Genomic DNA, 15,199 nt, shown 5'->3' with positions numbered 1-15,199 from the left:
GTGCAGGTACAGGCTCTGGGAGGGAGTCTGGGTGTGGGACGGTGCAGAGTGTGGGTACGGGCTATGGGCGGGGGCAGGAGGTTGGGGTGCAGGTACAGGCTCTGGGAAGGAGTCTGGGTGTGGGACGGTGCAGAGTGTGGGTACGGGCTATGGGCGGGGGCAGGAGGTTGGGGTGCAGGTGCAGGCTCTGGGAAGGAGTCTGAGTGTGGGACGGTGCAGAGTGTGGGTACGGGCTATGGGCGGGGGCAGGAGGTTGGGGTGCAGGTGCAGGCTCTGGGAAGGAGTCTGGGTGTGGGACGGTGCAGAGTGTGGGTACGGGCTATGGGCGGGGCAGGAGGTTGGGGTGCAGGTGCAGGCTCTGGGAAGGAGTCTGGGTGTGGGATGGTGCAGAGTGTGGGTACGGGCTATGGGCGGGGCAGCAGGTTTGGGTGCAGGAGGGGGTACAGGCTCTGGGAAGGAGTCTGGGAGTAGGGTGTGAGCTCTGGGCTGGGGCAGGGGGTAAGGAGGCAGCATTTACCTCAGACAGATCCTGAAAGAGTTTATCTCAGGCAGCTCCTGGCACACTCCTCAGGCAGCAGCTCCTAGGCAGGCAAGCCAGGGGTGGGGGTCTCTGTGTGCTGTAGCCCACAGGCACCATCCCCACTGGCCACACTTTCCAGCCAATGGGAGTTGCCGAGTCAGTGCATGGGGCAGGGGCATGCATGGACGTGCTAGCCGCTCTGGGAGTGGCATGAAGCAAGGGTGGGCGGGAAGCTGCCTCAGCCTCACTGTACTGCCCGTGGGGGTGGTGGGGCCCTCGGGCCCTTTTAAATACCCAGTAGTGGCAGGTGGGCAGGGAGACACCCTGGGGGAAGCACAGGGATGGCAGGCAGGGCCAGGGTAGAGAGAGACAGCGCTGAACATGGCTGGGCCCCAGGACCCTGAATATTCCTGGAGCAGGAGCACCATGGGTCTGTATAACTCCAACTCCTCAGCCCTGAAGGGAAGGAAAAGGGAAAGACTCTTCTGCTTAAACTCTAAATACAGGACAAGAAGCAACGGGCTTAAATTGCAGCAAGGGCAGCTTAGACGGGACAGTAGGAAAAACTTCACCAAACTAAACAAACCCAATTTCTCAGCCTTCCCTCACAGGCCACGTTTTCTAGATCTTTCATCATGTTTGTTGCTCTCCTCTGGACTTTCTCTGTTTGTCCACATCTTTCCTGAAACAGGGCCCCAAGAACTGGACACAGTCCTCCAGCTGAGGCCATATCAGCCCGGAGCAGACTGGAAGAATGACTTAAGTCTTGCTTATAACATATCGGCTAAGAAGCCCCAGAATGATGTTTGCTTTTTTCACAACAGCATTCCACCATTTACTGCTATTTAGCTTGTGATTCACTATGACCCCAGATTCCTTTAAGCACTACTCCTTCCTCGGCAGTCACTTCCCATTCCGTAGGCGGGAAATGGATTGTGGAGCACTTGGCATTTGTCCTTACTGAATTTCGTCCTATTGACCTCAGATCATTTCTCCAATTTGTCCAGATCATTTTGAATTTTGACTCTATCTTCCGAAGCTCCTGCAACCCCTCCCAGCTTGGTATCACCTGCTAACTCAGTGTTTCTTAAACTTTTTAAGTCCGAGGAATAATGTTTTTTATGAGGAACACCAAGGATTTTTTTTTGAGCAAAAAAAAAAAGGGGGGGAGGAGTGGGGGGTGGCGGGAGAAGTTATTGATATTGCCCTTTAAGAGCAACCATTTTGAACTCTCTTGTTCTCCGCGGCACAGCTCCGACTGCCTTGCAGCACACCAGTGTGCCATGGAACACAGTTTAAGAAACACTGTGCTAACTCAATCATCACGCTCTCTATGTCAACATTGAAATTGCTGATGAAGATATTGAACAGAACTAGACCCCACTTGTTATGTCCATCCTAGCATGGGAACCACAATTTTCCAGCCAATTATGCACCCACCTTCTAGCAGCTCCGCCTAGGTTGTATTTTCTTAGTTCGTTTATGAAAAGGGCATGGGAGGTTGTATCAAAAGCCATACTAAAACCAAGATCAACCACAGACAGCGCTTCCATCAGTCTACAAGGCTGGTTACCCTGGCAAAGAAAGCTGTCAGGTTGGTTTGACATGATTTGCCTTGACAAATCCATGCAGGCTCTTACCTATCACCTTATTACTTCCTAGGTGTCTACAAACTGACTGCTTAATTATTGGCTCCATTATCCTTCCATTACTGTCCTCAAGCCTGACTGGATGGAGTGACTGAGGCGAGTGTGATGGGTGAGCAGGTGAGGGCACCCACGGTGGTGGGCATCAAAGAAAAAGCACGAACGCTGAACACACAACCAATGGGGCATCAAGAGGTTTCTGCTGCAGCAGGGTACAAGATCAGAGCTGTAGGATAAAGAGGGGCAGCACAGAGCTTGGAACTTGGCATGGAGGGCGAGGGGGAAGGGGAGTCAACCAATGGGTTCAAAATACAGGATGTGTGAGGGGAGGAGAATTTCTGGCAGCAGGATTTTGCTTTTCTAGTGCGAACCCGCAGCCCCGAGCGGGAAGATGCGTGCGAGTCCTGTACAAACCAGGCCAGAGAACTCCCCGGCGTAAAGACTCAGAGCACAGAGCACCCAGCCTGCAAGGTCTTGTTCTCCCACTCCCATATCCTACTGCCGCAGCAGAGAGGAGCAGGCTCGTTAGCTTTCAGAATCACTCCCACTGGGATACTTGCATGAGCAGCAGTTGCAGGATGACGAGGGGTCCTGTGGCACCTTGAAGACGGACAGATTTATTAGGACATCAACTTTTGTGGGGCAAAAACCCACTTTACCAGATGCATCTGAGAAAGGGGGTTTTACCCATGAACGCTTACACCCTAATAAATCTGTCAGTCTTAAAGGGGCCAAAGGACTCTGTTGTTTTTGCAGATACAGATTAACACGGTGACCCCTCTGAGACAAGTTGAAGGATCGGACTGAACGCCCAGTAAGTGTTTGCAAAGCTAGAATGCCTCTGAGGACCTTTTCTGATAAACCTTTCATACTTTTAATCACAGACACCAGTGTTTGCCTCTGATTAATCTTAAGTGGGCAACAGCCGCCTTACAACGGTTTCCAAAATAAATACACGTGCCAGCTAACGCCAAGCCTTCATCCCCATACCCAGAAAAGGATGGGCACCACGAAGGATTATAAACCCCCCCTATCAGCATCGCAGGGAACACTGCGCTCGCGGTAAGACACATGAGGAACCTGATCTTTGAGATTTGTTATACAAAATAATTGTTCAGTAAAGTATGTTTACAAAGGCAGAAAAGGGCAAATTCGCTTGTAAAGTGTCAGGAAGTATGCGTTGATTTTCAGCACCTTGTGTCGTTTAAAATAGCTCAGATCTTGAAAGGTCAATACCGTAAGTAATGGGGAAAGGTGCCTCAGGGAGCTCCAATGTGAGAAGTGTTCTTTGCAAAGCATCGGGAGTAGGATGCCATTGGACTTGAGGGCATCAAAATGTACAGGAGGTAGGTGTAATAGCGCTGTGCCTTCGCTGCAGTAGCGGCAGGAATATCTAGGCCACAAAAATGAGAGCAAATATCTTTGCACTTAATGAACTCTACATTGCTTCGCTTGTTCCAAGACTCAGGTTTTAGATTGGTGGGGTTTGTTTATTTATATTTTTAATGAGATTTCTCCACTGCTTTTCAGTGCCACAGGGGAACTGTTCCATCTTCGCTTTCTTAGCTTGGAGACTATCTAGAGTGCAGGGGCTGCTAACGGTCTCAGCTCTGAAAGGCCACGTCATTATTTTCCATTTAGTTTCCTTTCTTATGTTAAATTGTGAGAGTGACAAGTGCATCTTACTCTTCGTTTGCAATTAAACTTTCAGGAAGGTTGGAAGAGCTCTCTAGACGGTTTTTGGCAATATGTTTCCATCTGCTCTGCTACCATTGGAATTCTCAGATACTGAAATTCTGAGTTTCTTCCAGCTTGACTCTACAGGCGTTCCTTGCTTGTGTAGACTTAGGGTTAGTGGTTTTCTGCAGCAGATTTTGGCTAATTAAAAGTCAAAATGGGATTTTAACATGTTTTTCCTTGAACTATATCAAAAGCAGGCCACCTGCTGAGCCGTGTGCCCTAGTGCTCAGCTCCCCGTGAAAGGGGGAGATGAACCTGATGAGCCCTCCACAAACAATTCTCCAAAATAGGAAGTTTCAGGAATCTTTTTTAAAACAAAAAATGTTCAATTTGCTTGCAGCAAAACCCCAGATCCAGACTGCTGAATGCCCAAACCCAGAGAAAGTTGACCACTGTCCGTGCAATGATCCACGTCAAACCTCCAAACCCAGACTCTCCTGAACTCCATTGTCTTCTAAACTGCAATCCAGAACCACATTCATACCATAAGTACCTGTCTCATCCAAACTAGGGGCATTTCTAGTCCAATAACCAGAATCGTAGAGCACTAGCACTGGCAGGGACCTCGAGAGTCATTAAGTCCCATCCCGTCCTCACGTCAGGACCAAGCACCGTCTAGATCATCCCTGACAGGTGTCTGTCCAACCTGCTCTGAAATATCTCCAGAGATGGGGATTCCACAGCCTCCCTGGGCAATTTATTCCAGTGTTTGACCACCCTGACAGGCAGGAAGTTTTTCCTGATGTCCAACCTAAACCTCCCTTGCTGCAGTTTAAGCCCATTGCTTCTTGTCCTGTCCTCAGAGGTTAAGGAGAACTATTTTCCCCCTCCTCCTTGTAATCCTGAGTGGAGCATGTAACAGCGAGGCTGTGTCCTAGAGAGCTGAATGCGCTGCCTGCAGCACAGTCTGAGGGAAAGGATTGGCTGCTGGGGTCTCTGGGAAGGGGAGGGGTTGGGGGTGGAAGAGCAAGTCAGGCTTAGGGGCACCAGTTTAATAATCCCACTAGAGTACTATAAATCCTAAGGACGGCCCTGCTGGGGAGAGCACGAGCGAGACGCTGACATGAGCCGAGATCTGGCCTTGCGCTCTCTTCCCATTAGAACACGCCCCTCAGCATCCTGCTGTCACTCCTCTCCAGGAGCAACCTGAGGTCGACGTCGGCAGCTAGCGCCCCAGGCGGAAGGCACGATCGGCGCCCCTGCCTGCACGGCCATCAATGTCCGTGATGTAATCACCACACGCCCCGGCGCCCTAGGCAACCGCCTCGTCTGCCTAGGCTCACGGGCTGCCTCTGCTCATCTCGTCTCCCCCTGAGATGCCTGCATCCTGGCGCGACAGGGCCCGGGACCAAGTGGCCATGCTTTGTGCTCCGGGGACCAGCAGCACGTTGCATTTGTGCCGGCAGCCAGGCGGAACTAGGTGCCCAGACTGGAATGTGGCCAGGCCTGGGGGGCTCACGCTGCCCTTGGGGAACATGTGACAGGACCGTGGGTAACGGCATCGTTTCCGTCTGGGGCTTTCTTTGGCAGCGGCTTGCGTAGGGATTCTATGTGACATTGCCTGGCTTGGGAGGTGTGCTGAGTTATCCGCTGCACCGGTGCATCAGTGCAAAGGGCCCTTCTGCTATTATTTAAAGGATAAATTGCAACAAAACCCCTGAAAACTCTGACTTGACGAATTACAGCTGGGAAACCCTAGAGCCAAGTTCTCTGCTGGTGCAACTGGATGGAGCCCAACTGATTTTCTGTGGCAGTGACCCAGCGGAGGAGCAGAGCGCTGGGGTCTCAAGCTGATATCGAAGCACTAATGAATGATGCTTGAGAGCTGCAGGCAGCCTGCCAGGACTGACTTCACAGTCGGAGGTGCTAGATGGGTGGTTAGGGACAAAAACGTGGTTCCCATCAACTCCACATTAGGGTCAGTCTAAGCACTTTGCTGCACATCGTTCTTCTTGGCGCATGATGTGAGAAATACCGATTTCCTGCCATTTCATTAGAGCAAAGCCTCCTTGGCCAGCTCTGGGCACATTACTATCATTGATTTGTTATTATATTTACTGTGCTGCTTCCCTGTGTCCTGGAAACAGAGCCATAGTGATCTGATGCAAACTGTATGAGGTTTTCCCATCTGTAGAATGGGCACAAGAGCATCTACCACAGGAGCGTTGTGAGCAGGGCCGCCCCGGTGGGGTGTGGGGCCTGGGACAATCCCCGCCCAAGTGCCCCAGGTGCAGGGCCCAGGGCAACTCACCCCTCTGCAGGCCCCGCCCTCAGCCCCACTCTACCTCTTCCCCAAGTCCCACCCCTGCTCTGCTCCTTCTCTGCCCACTTGGCCCCTCCCCTGAGCAATGCAGGCTGGGAGTTATTGGGGTGCGGCATCAGCAGGGGTCTCCCCCACTCACCATGCAGGCGGAGGGAGCCAGAGCGGCCCGGGAGCCTGCTCCGCCCCGCCCCGCCGTACTGCCCTTTCCTGGCCCGTTGCACCTCACTTCTCAGTAGCAGGGGCCAGGCCGCTCTGCTTCCCCCGCCATGGAGAAGCCAAACACAGTGGCTGGAGGGCAGCATGGCAGGGCAGAGCAGGCTACCCGGCCGCTCTGGCTCCCACTGCCCCGCTGCTGCCCTGCCAGGTCCCCATAACCCTCTAGTACTTCCCCGTCAAAGGACAGTTAGGGCGGCCACCGCAGGGGCCCAAAAGCGCAGAGCCTGGGGCAGCCTCCCTGATGCATCCTATGGACTCAGGCTGTGAGGGTAAGGAGCCAGCTTCCAATCTAGTGGAAGTAGGTGCCGCTCTCACAGGGGCCTCTGGGCTAACTTCAGTGGGAGCTGACGTGGGTGTGAGGTGGGTAGATCGGTCAGGCCGAGGCGGCAAGAGGCAACGGGCTTGGACCAACGTGGTGTCCGGCGGGGGTAGGAGAAAGCAGGGGAAGTAGCGAGGAGAAAGCAGCCTGGCCCCCCTCCCTGGTTTACATGATCGCCCGCGTGCCAAGTGCTACACACATCCCTAGGCTTCAATGGGAGCGGCGACGGCTTTTGCCAAGGGCTGGGCGTGGGCCCCCACGACGTACAACCCCTGCGCATCCTCCCCAGTCACTGAGCGCCCAGAAGAGAGGGCCGGAAATGGCCCGGGACGGAGAGCGTACGCCCCTTGTCCGCAGCAGTGGCTAGACGCTGCATGCAGGCCGTGTTGCTCCCCACGAGCCTGGCAAAGCCGCGTCGAGTTAGGCAGCTGATCCCTCATGTCCCCCAAGGGGCCTTTGTCTTCAGCCTGTGCAAAGCCCTGGGCTGCCTGTTACCGCTTGCTGGCCTGGGCATCGGGGTGCGCCGGCTGTGGAAATGCAGGAAGTGTTGCTGCCCTTAGCGTCTACGGCCCAGTGCTGTGGGGTCTGGGCTGAGACGGGAAGGAGGGATGAAGGCTGCACAGGCTCAAGTGTTTGTTGCTCCTCTCCCTGGACAGAGCCCCCTCGTCCCTGACTGACACGCAGGGATTCCTACCCCTTTCAGCTCCCTCCCGAATGAAGCAGCCCAGCGGCCGGGAGTTGCTGTCAGATGTGCGCTGTGCTGCCACTTCTCTGTCCAGGCCCTTGGATTCCTCGGTCCCCTCCCTGTGCCAATAAACGGTCCCGTCCAGCCTCTTACCTTCCCGTCCGTGGTGACGGCAGCAAAGACCGTGGAGGAGTACGGGGCCCAGGCAACGTCCCCCACTGCAGAATTCAGGTCAAAGATGAACATTGGGGTCCTGGAAAGCAAGGCCCCGGGTGAAGATCCCGTTCAGTTCCACGCCACCCCGGGAGAAGACATTCCACATGGAGCGCTCTGGGGCTGTAGCCCGGGTAGCTTGTGCCGCTCCGAGCGGCTGAGCCCTCCTCCCTGTTGTCCTGGATCGTCCCCCCAGGAGTTCCCAGGGGCCAGTGTCTCCTCTGCTGCCGAGAAGCTGGGTCAGGGGATATGGGGTCTGAGAGGATAAGGGAGCTCAGCCTGGCTGAATGGGGTGCAGACAGCGCCCAGCCTTCTCTTCCTGCAGAGAGCTGGCTAATCTCGCTCGGGCTGCCTCATGGCTCGGTGGGACCCAGCTGGGATAGGAGAGCCAGGCTGCGGAGGGGGAGTGGATCTCTCAGGCAGCCGGGTCCAATGCCATGTGGGGCTTTGAACCACCCAGGTAGCCACTCAAAACCGCAGTGCCCTGTTTGGACCTGCATGGCCGGGCCCAGCAAGGGGGCTGGTAGCTCTGCTCAAGTTTTTCGAGACGCACTTACGCCAGAGGCAGCACTTCACGGCTCATTCCTGAAGGAGCTGCTGCTCCCGGCAAGCAATAAACCCACCTAACGGTGAAACCGGAACCGGAGAACTTAGCAGCTGAAGCCTGCTGCCCGCGGGCTGCTTGTATCCCAAGCGCCTAAACCGCTCTCCAGCTGCAAGGGTAGGCCACCGCCAGACTTACTTTATGGTGTGGTCCCAGATCTTGACAGTCCAGTCGGAGCTGCAGGAAATGAAGATTTTCATGTGGTAGGGATTCCAGTTCACTGCGTCAACCGCCATGTGGTGAGCATCAAAGATGTCCAGAAACTGGCTGCAGTAGGTCTTTGAACACTGCAAAGGAAGCAGGGATGGGCGAGACGCATCAGACAAGCCCCAGAACCCCCTGGCTTGCCTGGAAGGGGGGTTCTCCACCCTGGAGATGCCTCCCAACTGATTCTTTGGGGAGCAGGAGTGGCGGCCTTTTCGACGGGATCGAAGCTTCCACATAAAACATGAGGCTTCTCTCCTTTGGTGTGAGACACCCGGCCCTTCTGAGTGCACCCATTTCCCGCTCTCCGCTGCGATCCCAGCCCTGTCGGGGAAGCAGGGCTCCACAGGAACATGCCGGGAATTTTAAAAGGTGCTTTAAGCAGCCACCCCTTTTAGCTCAGACTTGACATTTCTGCTTGGCTGGAGACACTGCGACCCCCTCTGGGGGGGAGCGAGAGCGGGGTCATAACCAACCAACCTCGGTTTGTTCAGCAACAGGCGCCAAGGCGTCACTGTGCACATGGGGGAGATGGGCCCGTGTGGCCGAGGCACTGGGTTTGTGAGTAGTTCCGGATGAGAATAAAGCCGGTGGCTGGTCTTCTGATTTGTAAACACCCAAGTCTAACCAGCCTGCCGTTAATCAGCACTCAGACCCGCCAGTGTCCCGCTTGGGGACATTCCCGGGGGACAGCCAGACACTTGGTATCCACTTTGCTTCTACTGACAAGCACAGAAACCCCTTCCTGCCCCACCGATGTACATTTATGCAGAGCGTGGCAGCCCCCAGATGTAGTTAAGGTCAGGAAGCGAGACATTCATCCTTTATGAAACCAGAGGCTCATGCCCCGGATTGGAAGTCTGAAGAGCCAGTTTTAGCCCCTGCTCTGCTGTGTACTCCGTGGGCGGTCTGGGGAGGGGGGTATTTGGACCACCTAACCCTCAATATTGAAACATGGGTGCCTGTCCTGGGCCACTGACAGGCATCGGGAGTCAGCACCTCTAGATCAGCTGCGTTCATTTGTGGCCAAAGCATGGATTAGAGTGTAACTTGACAACCGCAAGTTTGAAGATGTCGTCCCTAAGCCAACAGCAACGACCAGGAACAGTCGCCCGGCCCGTCTCGCAGTGGACTGTGAGGCGAGATGGGTTCTGGTTTGTAACATGCTACGAAGTGCTAGCCGGTATTGCCAGGCTTTCACCGCCGGGGCTGTCTGCACATCGCGAGAGACGGAAGGTGTCCCTAGGTCTACCGTGGCTACACAAGATGGCTCTCCCTGGGTGGGAGTCAGCAGCAGTGGTGGACTTTAGCTTTCAGTAACTACTGAGGTAGACACTGGTTTAAAGGCCCAAAGAGATGAGGGCCATTAAGAAAAAGAATCACGTAAGCCAAAGCACGTCCTTCGCAAGTAGCCCTTCCCCAGAGCTGGCCAATCTTGTCTGTATGAAACAAAACCCACTGCAAGAGACTACCGTGCTGGCTGGTCCCTGCCCACCGGATTTCCCACGGCAGAGCTGCATGTCTGGACATTACCCCAAAGCCTGGCTCCCAGCACGGGCACCAGCAGCCTGAGAATCCGCAGAGTCGAGCACGGTTTTCATGCGACGTGGGGATCTATTGTACAATCCCGACACGTGGCCAAACTAGAGCCTGGGAAAATGAGAGGGAAAGCCAAGCAGGTCCCCCTCACTGAGCACAGACACGGCAGGGCCGGGGGAAGCCAGCGTAGGGAGATTTGTGTGGGGTGACCTGGCTGTTTATTCACGGCAGCAGCCGTGATGCTTCCTGGTTCCTGGGCTGTAAGTGCCACAGCTCCGGGGGAGCAGTTACCAGTGACTGGCAGCCGCAAAGAGCAGAGGTTCCTAGGCCGAACCTACGCTAGAAAAGAGTCGGTTTATGCATGTCGCTCAGAGGCGAGAGAAACCCACCCCCGGGCGGTGGAGTGAGGCCGGCCTCTCCCCCGGTGCGGGCAGAAGAAGTGGGAGAACCCTCTTGTCTGCATGTGTAAAACACTGGCCTGGATCTGCAACACGTGTGCACGTTTTGAAGGCTCAATTTAGGATCCCAGGTTTGCAAATGTAGCCCAGCACACTGCTTGTGAGACTCCTAATGCACTTCACTAGCACCCCAAGAGCTAAGTGTGATCGGCGTAGAACAGGACACTTGCTCGAGCTTTACGGGAATTTAATTCTTGCACTCAGAGACTCCAGTGAATTCAAACCACCAGGCTTAACCCAGCATCTTACAAAGACACGTTCACTGTCTGGGATCTCAGACTTCTCTGTGCTTGCAGGGCTTGCACACATCAGAAAAGAGACAGGATTATTATTAACTATTCTTGTTGCAGTAGCGCTGAAGGCTCTGCCCAGACTGAGTTCCCTGGACACACAAACCCAAGCCTCCAGTCCCAGAGAGACCGTCCTGAGCTCGGAAGGAGGGTCTTCACTGGCTTCCCTCGGGTTATCTGACCTTTGCTAACATGAAGGTGTCCAAATGCTCTGTCCATGAGCTGCTATTTCTGCATGCTGTTATATTGCTGGAATTGGCTTTCACGGTGCATGGTGCATCCATGTGCGTTAGGCTTTATAACACTCAACCATAAGGTGGAATTTGAGTTTGGCTGGTTTTTGTAAGAGACTCTGCTGTAAAGAGACAAACAAGACCCGGGTAATTTGAGAGGTGAGGGAAGCTACTTTATTCAACTTCCGTAACAAATTATTGACTTGAACCACCCTTAGTGCCTCAGAATTTTAATCAACACAACTCTTGACCAGGTTGTCTGTCTCCCGTGGAAAATTAATATTCAGGGAAATATTTTTAGAGAGTCTGTCTAGACAGAAGTTGACACAGTTTGGCTCAAAGGAACAACATAGCTCAGATGCGAAAGGAAAAACGACTGAAGAAAGGACGGTCTCAGTAAAGCTTCGGCCTCTAAGTATGCACCTGCTGCGTTCAGAATCTCCTGTTTCCCTCTGAGTTGGGTTGCTGGAAGGAGCCATGCTTGCCACATGCTTGTCAGGCTCCTTCTGCTCCTTGTAAACATGCCGTCCGGGACCCTGGAGTGCACAGCAGAGATGGAGCCGCTCGCTCCCTGTGTTCGGCTGGCCGCTCTGCCAGGCTGGCTCTAGCAAGCTCTGCCTCCACTGCTTCCTGCCCCAGCAGTGGAAGGCGGAAGAATCCGTTCTCCTTCCCTCCCCAAAACCCATCTCCACTCTCTTTCCTGCTTGAATACATGCCTGGCTGAAGCTAAGTGGGAAAACCCTCTTCAACCGACAGGCAAACCAGAAGGGGCCGGGCAGAATCCCACCTGACTCTAGCAGAAAATTAGTCTCTCCCTTCCTGCTCTGGTGTGGGGCTCTGACCCAGCTGTTTCTATCTGACCCGCATTACTGTCCCTGCAGGTTTTGCTCTTAGCTAAGACAACAGGCGCATAGAGCTAGGAGACGGGAAAGCCCCATTCCCCTAGCCAGGGTAGGAAACCCAGTCTGACTGTACTGTCTCCTGTACTCCAACCCCTTAGCCCTAGCCCCACCCCAGAACCCACACCCCTAGCCAGAGCCCTCATCCTCCCCTCCCACCCCTCAAATCCCGTAGCCACCCCCACTACAGATCACCCATGTGCAGAATGAATGTTGTTCTGTGCACCAATATGGAGGCAATGTGTTGCACATCATCTCCCTATTGGTGCACATAACACAATTCATGTCACACATGGCTATAAAAACGCTGATCACTGGCTTCCAAATTTCACCCAGCAACCCCTGTATTCAGCCCAAGAACCTGTGTTGGAATAAAGCCTCTCTTCCGTGGATTTTTGTTCTCATGGTAAATCACTCTGGGTACATCTAGACGACATTCATCTGTCGAAAGGAGATGTGCAAATTGGGAGCTAATTTGCATATCTTCTTCCAATCATGTTATCGGAAGAGGTTTTTTCCGAAAGTGAAAGCAGTTTAGATGGGGGGGTTTTAAAAAAAACAGCCCCGTTTTTGAAAGAAACCTGTACACCTCATTTTTTAAGGTTCTTTCGAAAAAGTGGGGTTCTTTTGAACCCCCCCATTTAAACTGCTTTCATTTTTGGAAAAACTTCTTCCGATAACACGATCAGGAGAAGATATGGAAATTAGCTCCAAATTTGCACATCTTCTTTTGACAGATGAATGCAGTCTAGATGTACCATCTCATTGGTAAAAAGGTGTGCCTCGTTTCTAATTTGAAAACAACATCCCATTCTCTGTCTGAAACTGTCACCCGCTAAAGTTACAAAAAACTTGTAAGCTGTCTGGAACGGAAAGATGTCGGCAAACATCCCCCTCACGCGTCTATTCACTGAGGCTGCTTATTACACGTTTCAGAATCAAACATGACTGAAAAATGTGAAATGTGACCGTTTTGGAGATGAAGAAGAGGATGCTTGGACCTAAGCTGCAGAGTCTGTTTAGTCTTCCAGAAAGCTGTCCCAGATTTGTTTAGCAAGTTTTTCTCCTATTGAGGTGATGATGGATGTGTTGTGAGGAAGTCACTGGTATTATTAAGTTGTGATGGAAAAACAAAGACTCAGTTAATGCCAGTGCAGGGTTACTGGAACAAGACAGCCGGCAATAGGGTTACAAGACATGGCTGTGGAACACAGAGAAGGAAAAGGAACGTACAGCTTCCACGAAACATGTTAGCCTGACACAGAACTCGTCAATTTCCCTTGTGCAAGCTGATAGTTACGAGTGTCTGTAAAATCCTGTTCAGTTTCTGTCATTTGTTTACAGACACGTTTTGTATCAAGGTAATATGAGAAACAGTTTTTTTGAAGGAGGCTTATAACGTGGAATAAAATGTACAGTTCAAACAGGAAACTATCTTGACAGTGTCAGGCCGATTAGGATTGAGAAAATTCAGATCTCCTTAGAAACCAGCGGCAAAAAATCAAAAAGATTCCAAGTTGTTGCTGCTATTTATTATGCCAGATCCTGAGGTGCTAACTTAGCTTTTGTTTAGTCCTTTCTTGGGCAAAGTCTTCCAGAAAGAACTAAGTAGAATCAAAGCAAAGACTTAGGTTGGATCTCGCTCTTTTTCTAACGTTTTCTAACTACGTCACTGCAGTTTCCCTTGGCACACACTTTGGCTGAGTGCTACTTTTGTCCAAAGACCCGATCTCACAATTCATGTCTTTTTAAAATGCTTGCTCTGAACTCGCAGGATTTGTGTAACTGCAACTTTTCTTTCAATATACAGATCTGAACTAGTCATAAAACAGTGATATGCAAAGAGGCTGATTGCCATTATATGGTCATATTAATGCAGAAACGTTTTTTTTTTCTCTGTGTAAAAAGGGCACTAGCTAGATCAGTGTGTAATTAAGATAATGATTTCTTGGCTTCAGAAATGCTATTAACCACACTATTTTCTGAAATTCACTGTAATTGTTCTGCAGCTAAAAATTAGCATATTATCCTGCTGCTTGTTAGGAGATTTTAACCCATTGGAAACACGAAAGCTTTTGGAAACTCGCTTTTTAAAACAATTTAACAAATAATTTATAGGAGTTAACTCTTGATTCCTGCTTTTCTTGAATATTTGAAGTTAGACCCTTCTCTTTAACTAACACTGCGGTGGAAAGAGAATGACGTCCCATGAATCCTTGCCAACATTTCTGAGCGTTTTGAAAGAAGGAACTGCCCAGATAAGCTGGAATTAGTGGGCTGCTATGTCCCCCTCTGCCCAAAGGCTGGGTCTGTGCTCTGGTAGAGATTAGCACTGTACGACCGAGATCTCCAAACCCAGCCTGGAAGCACAGATTCCAAGTGCTTTGTTAGATCAAGGCCTTTGCCACCACATCATCACAGGGAGGATGGGATCGATGTCCCCATTTTACCATGGGGGATAGCTCAGTGGCCTGAGCATTGGCCTACTCCACCCAGCGTTCTGAGTTCAATCCTTGAAGGGGCCATTTAGGGCTCTGGGGCAAATCTGCCAGGGACGGTGCTTAATTCTGCCGGGAGGGCAGCGGACTGGACTCCGAGGTCCCTTCCTGTTCCACAAGATAGGTATATCTCCAAGACAGAAACAGGAGGGCCGAGATCCACAAAGTCCCAGCTTTAGGCTCTGCTGAGACCCACAAGCTCCCTCCCCGGTCCTCGGCCTGCAGTCAGCACTTAAATGTTTTCAGCAATAATGGATCTCAAGACTCTGAACAAGCCCTCTGCTTCCCCACTCTAGAGCCTGGTCTAGACCAGACCAGGAAGGCCAGCTTACGGTACACAACTCCACCTACATCTAGTGCCCAACTGGAGTCGGCTTGCTTTAAGCCGAGCCTTGGCGGCGTCCACACTGCGGGAGGCTGAGGGGAGCAAACGCTACTGTTGGCTTCCCTTACTCCTCGCAGAAGGATGCGCGCTGGACACCAGTGGGAGCTGCCCTCGGCGTTCGATTTACAGGTGTGTACTAGACCCACTAAATCAGACACCAGAACATTGACCCCTGGAGTGTCAATCTTCTGGTAAGTCTAGACATGCCCTAGGTGTTCAGACGCTTATAGCTGCACTAAGCTCTAGAGCTAATCACGGACCTGGTGAGGCTACGCATTCACCTGCCCCGTTTGCATGGCAGTCGTGCTCCCAGTGGAACAACTTCAACAGAGGAGTGAGGGAGACCACTTCTCAATATCCTACAGCTCAGCAGATGAGGAGTCTCTGCTGAAGGCAGTGGGCTGTAAAGGAGCTGGCCACAGACATAGTTGTGGTCTGGGCAACTCTGCCCTACCAGCCGGATATTAGCTAAGGTCCTCACCCAAAC

General features: G+C 52.3%; 1 protein-coding gene across 1 annotated transcript in view; it reads right to left on the bottom strand.

Moving 5' to 3' along the window:
- DNAI1 (dynein axonemal intermediate chain 1) overlaps window positions 1-15,199 on the bottom strand; it is a 217,942-nt gene that overhangs the window by 79,290 nt on the left and 123,453 nt on the right. Inside the window, exons 17-18 of the mRNA XM_075932798.2 lie at window positions 8,345-8,493; window positions 7,543-7,642 (exon numbers count right to left, since the gene is read on the bottom strand). Coding sequence (XP_075788913.2) covers window positions 7,543-7,642; window positions 8,345-8,493 — 249 coding nt within the window. The remainder of the gene's footprint in view (window positions 1-7,542; window positions 7,643-8,344; window positions 8,494-15,199) is intronic.

This window comes from Pelodiscus sinensis, chromosome 6 (assembly GCF_052426305.1).
Source record: "Pelodiscus sinensis isolate ZL-2025 chromosome 6, ASM5242630v1, whole genome shotgun sequence".
Taxonomy (NCBI): domain Eukaryota; kingdom Metazoa; phylum Chordata; order Testudines; family Trionychidae; genus Pelodiscus; species Pelodiscus sinensis.
This window is presented reverse-complemented; position numbering and strand designations above follow the sequence as displayed.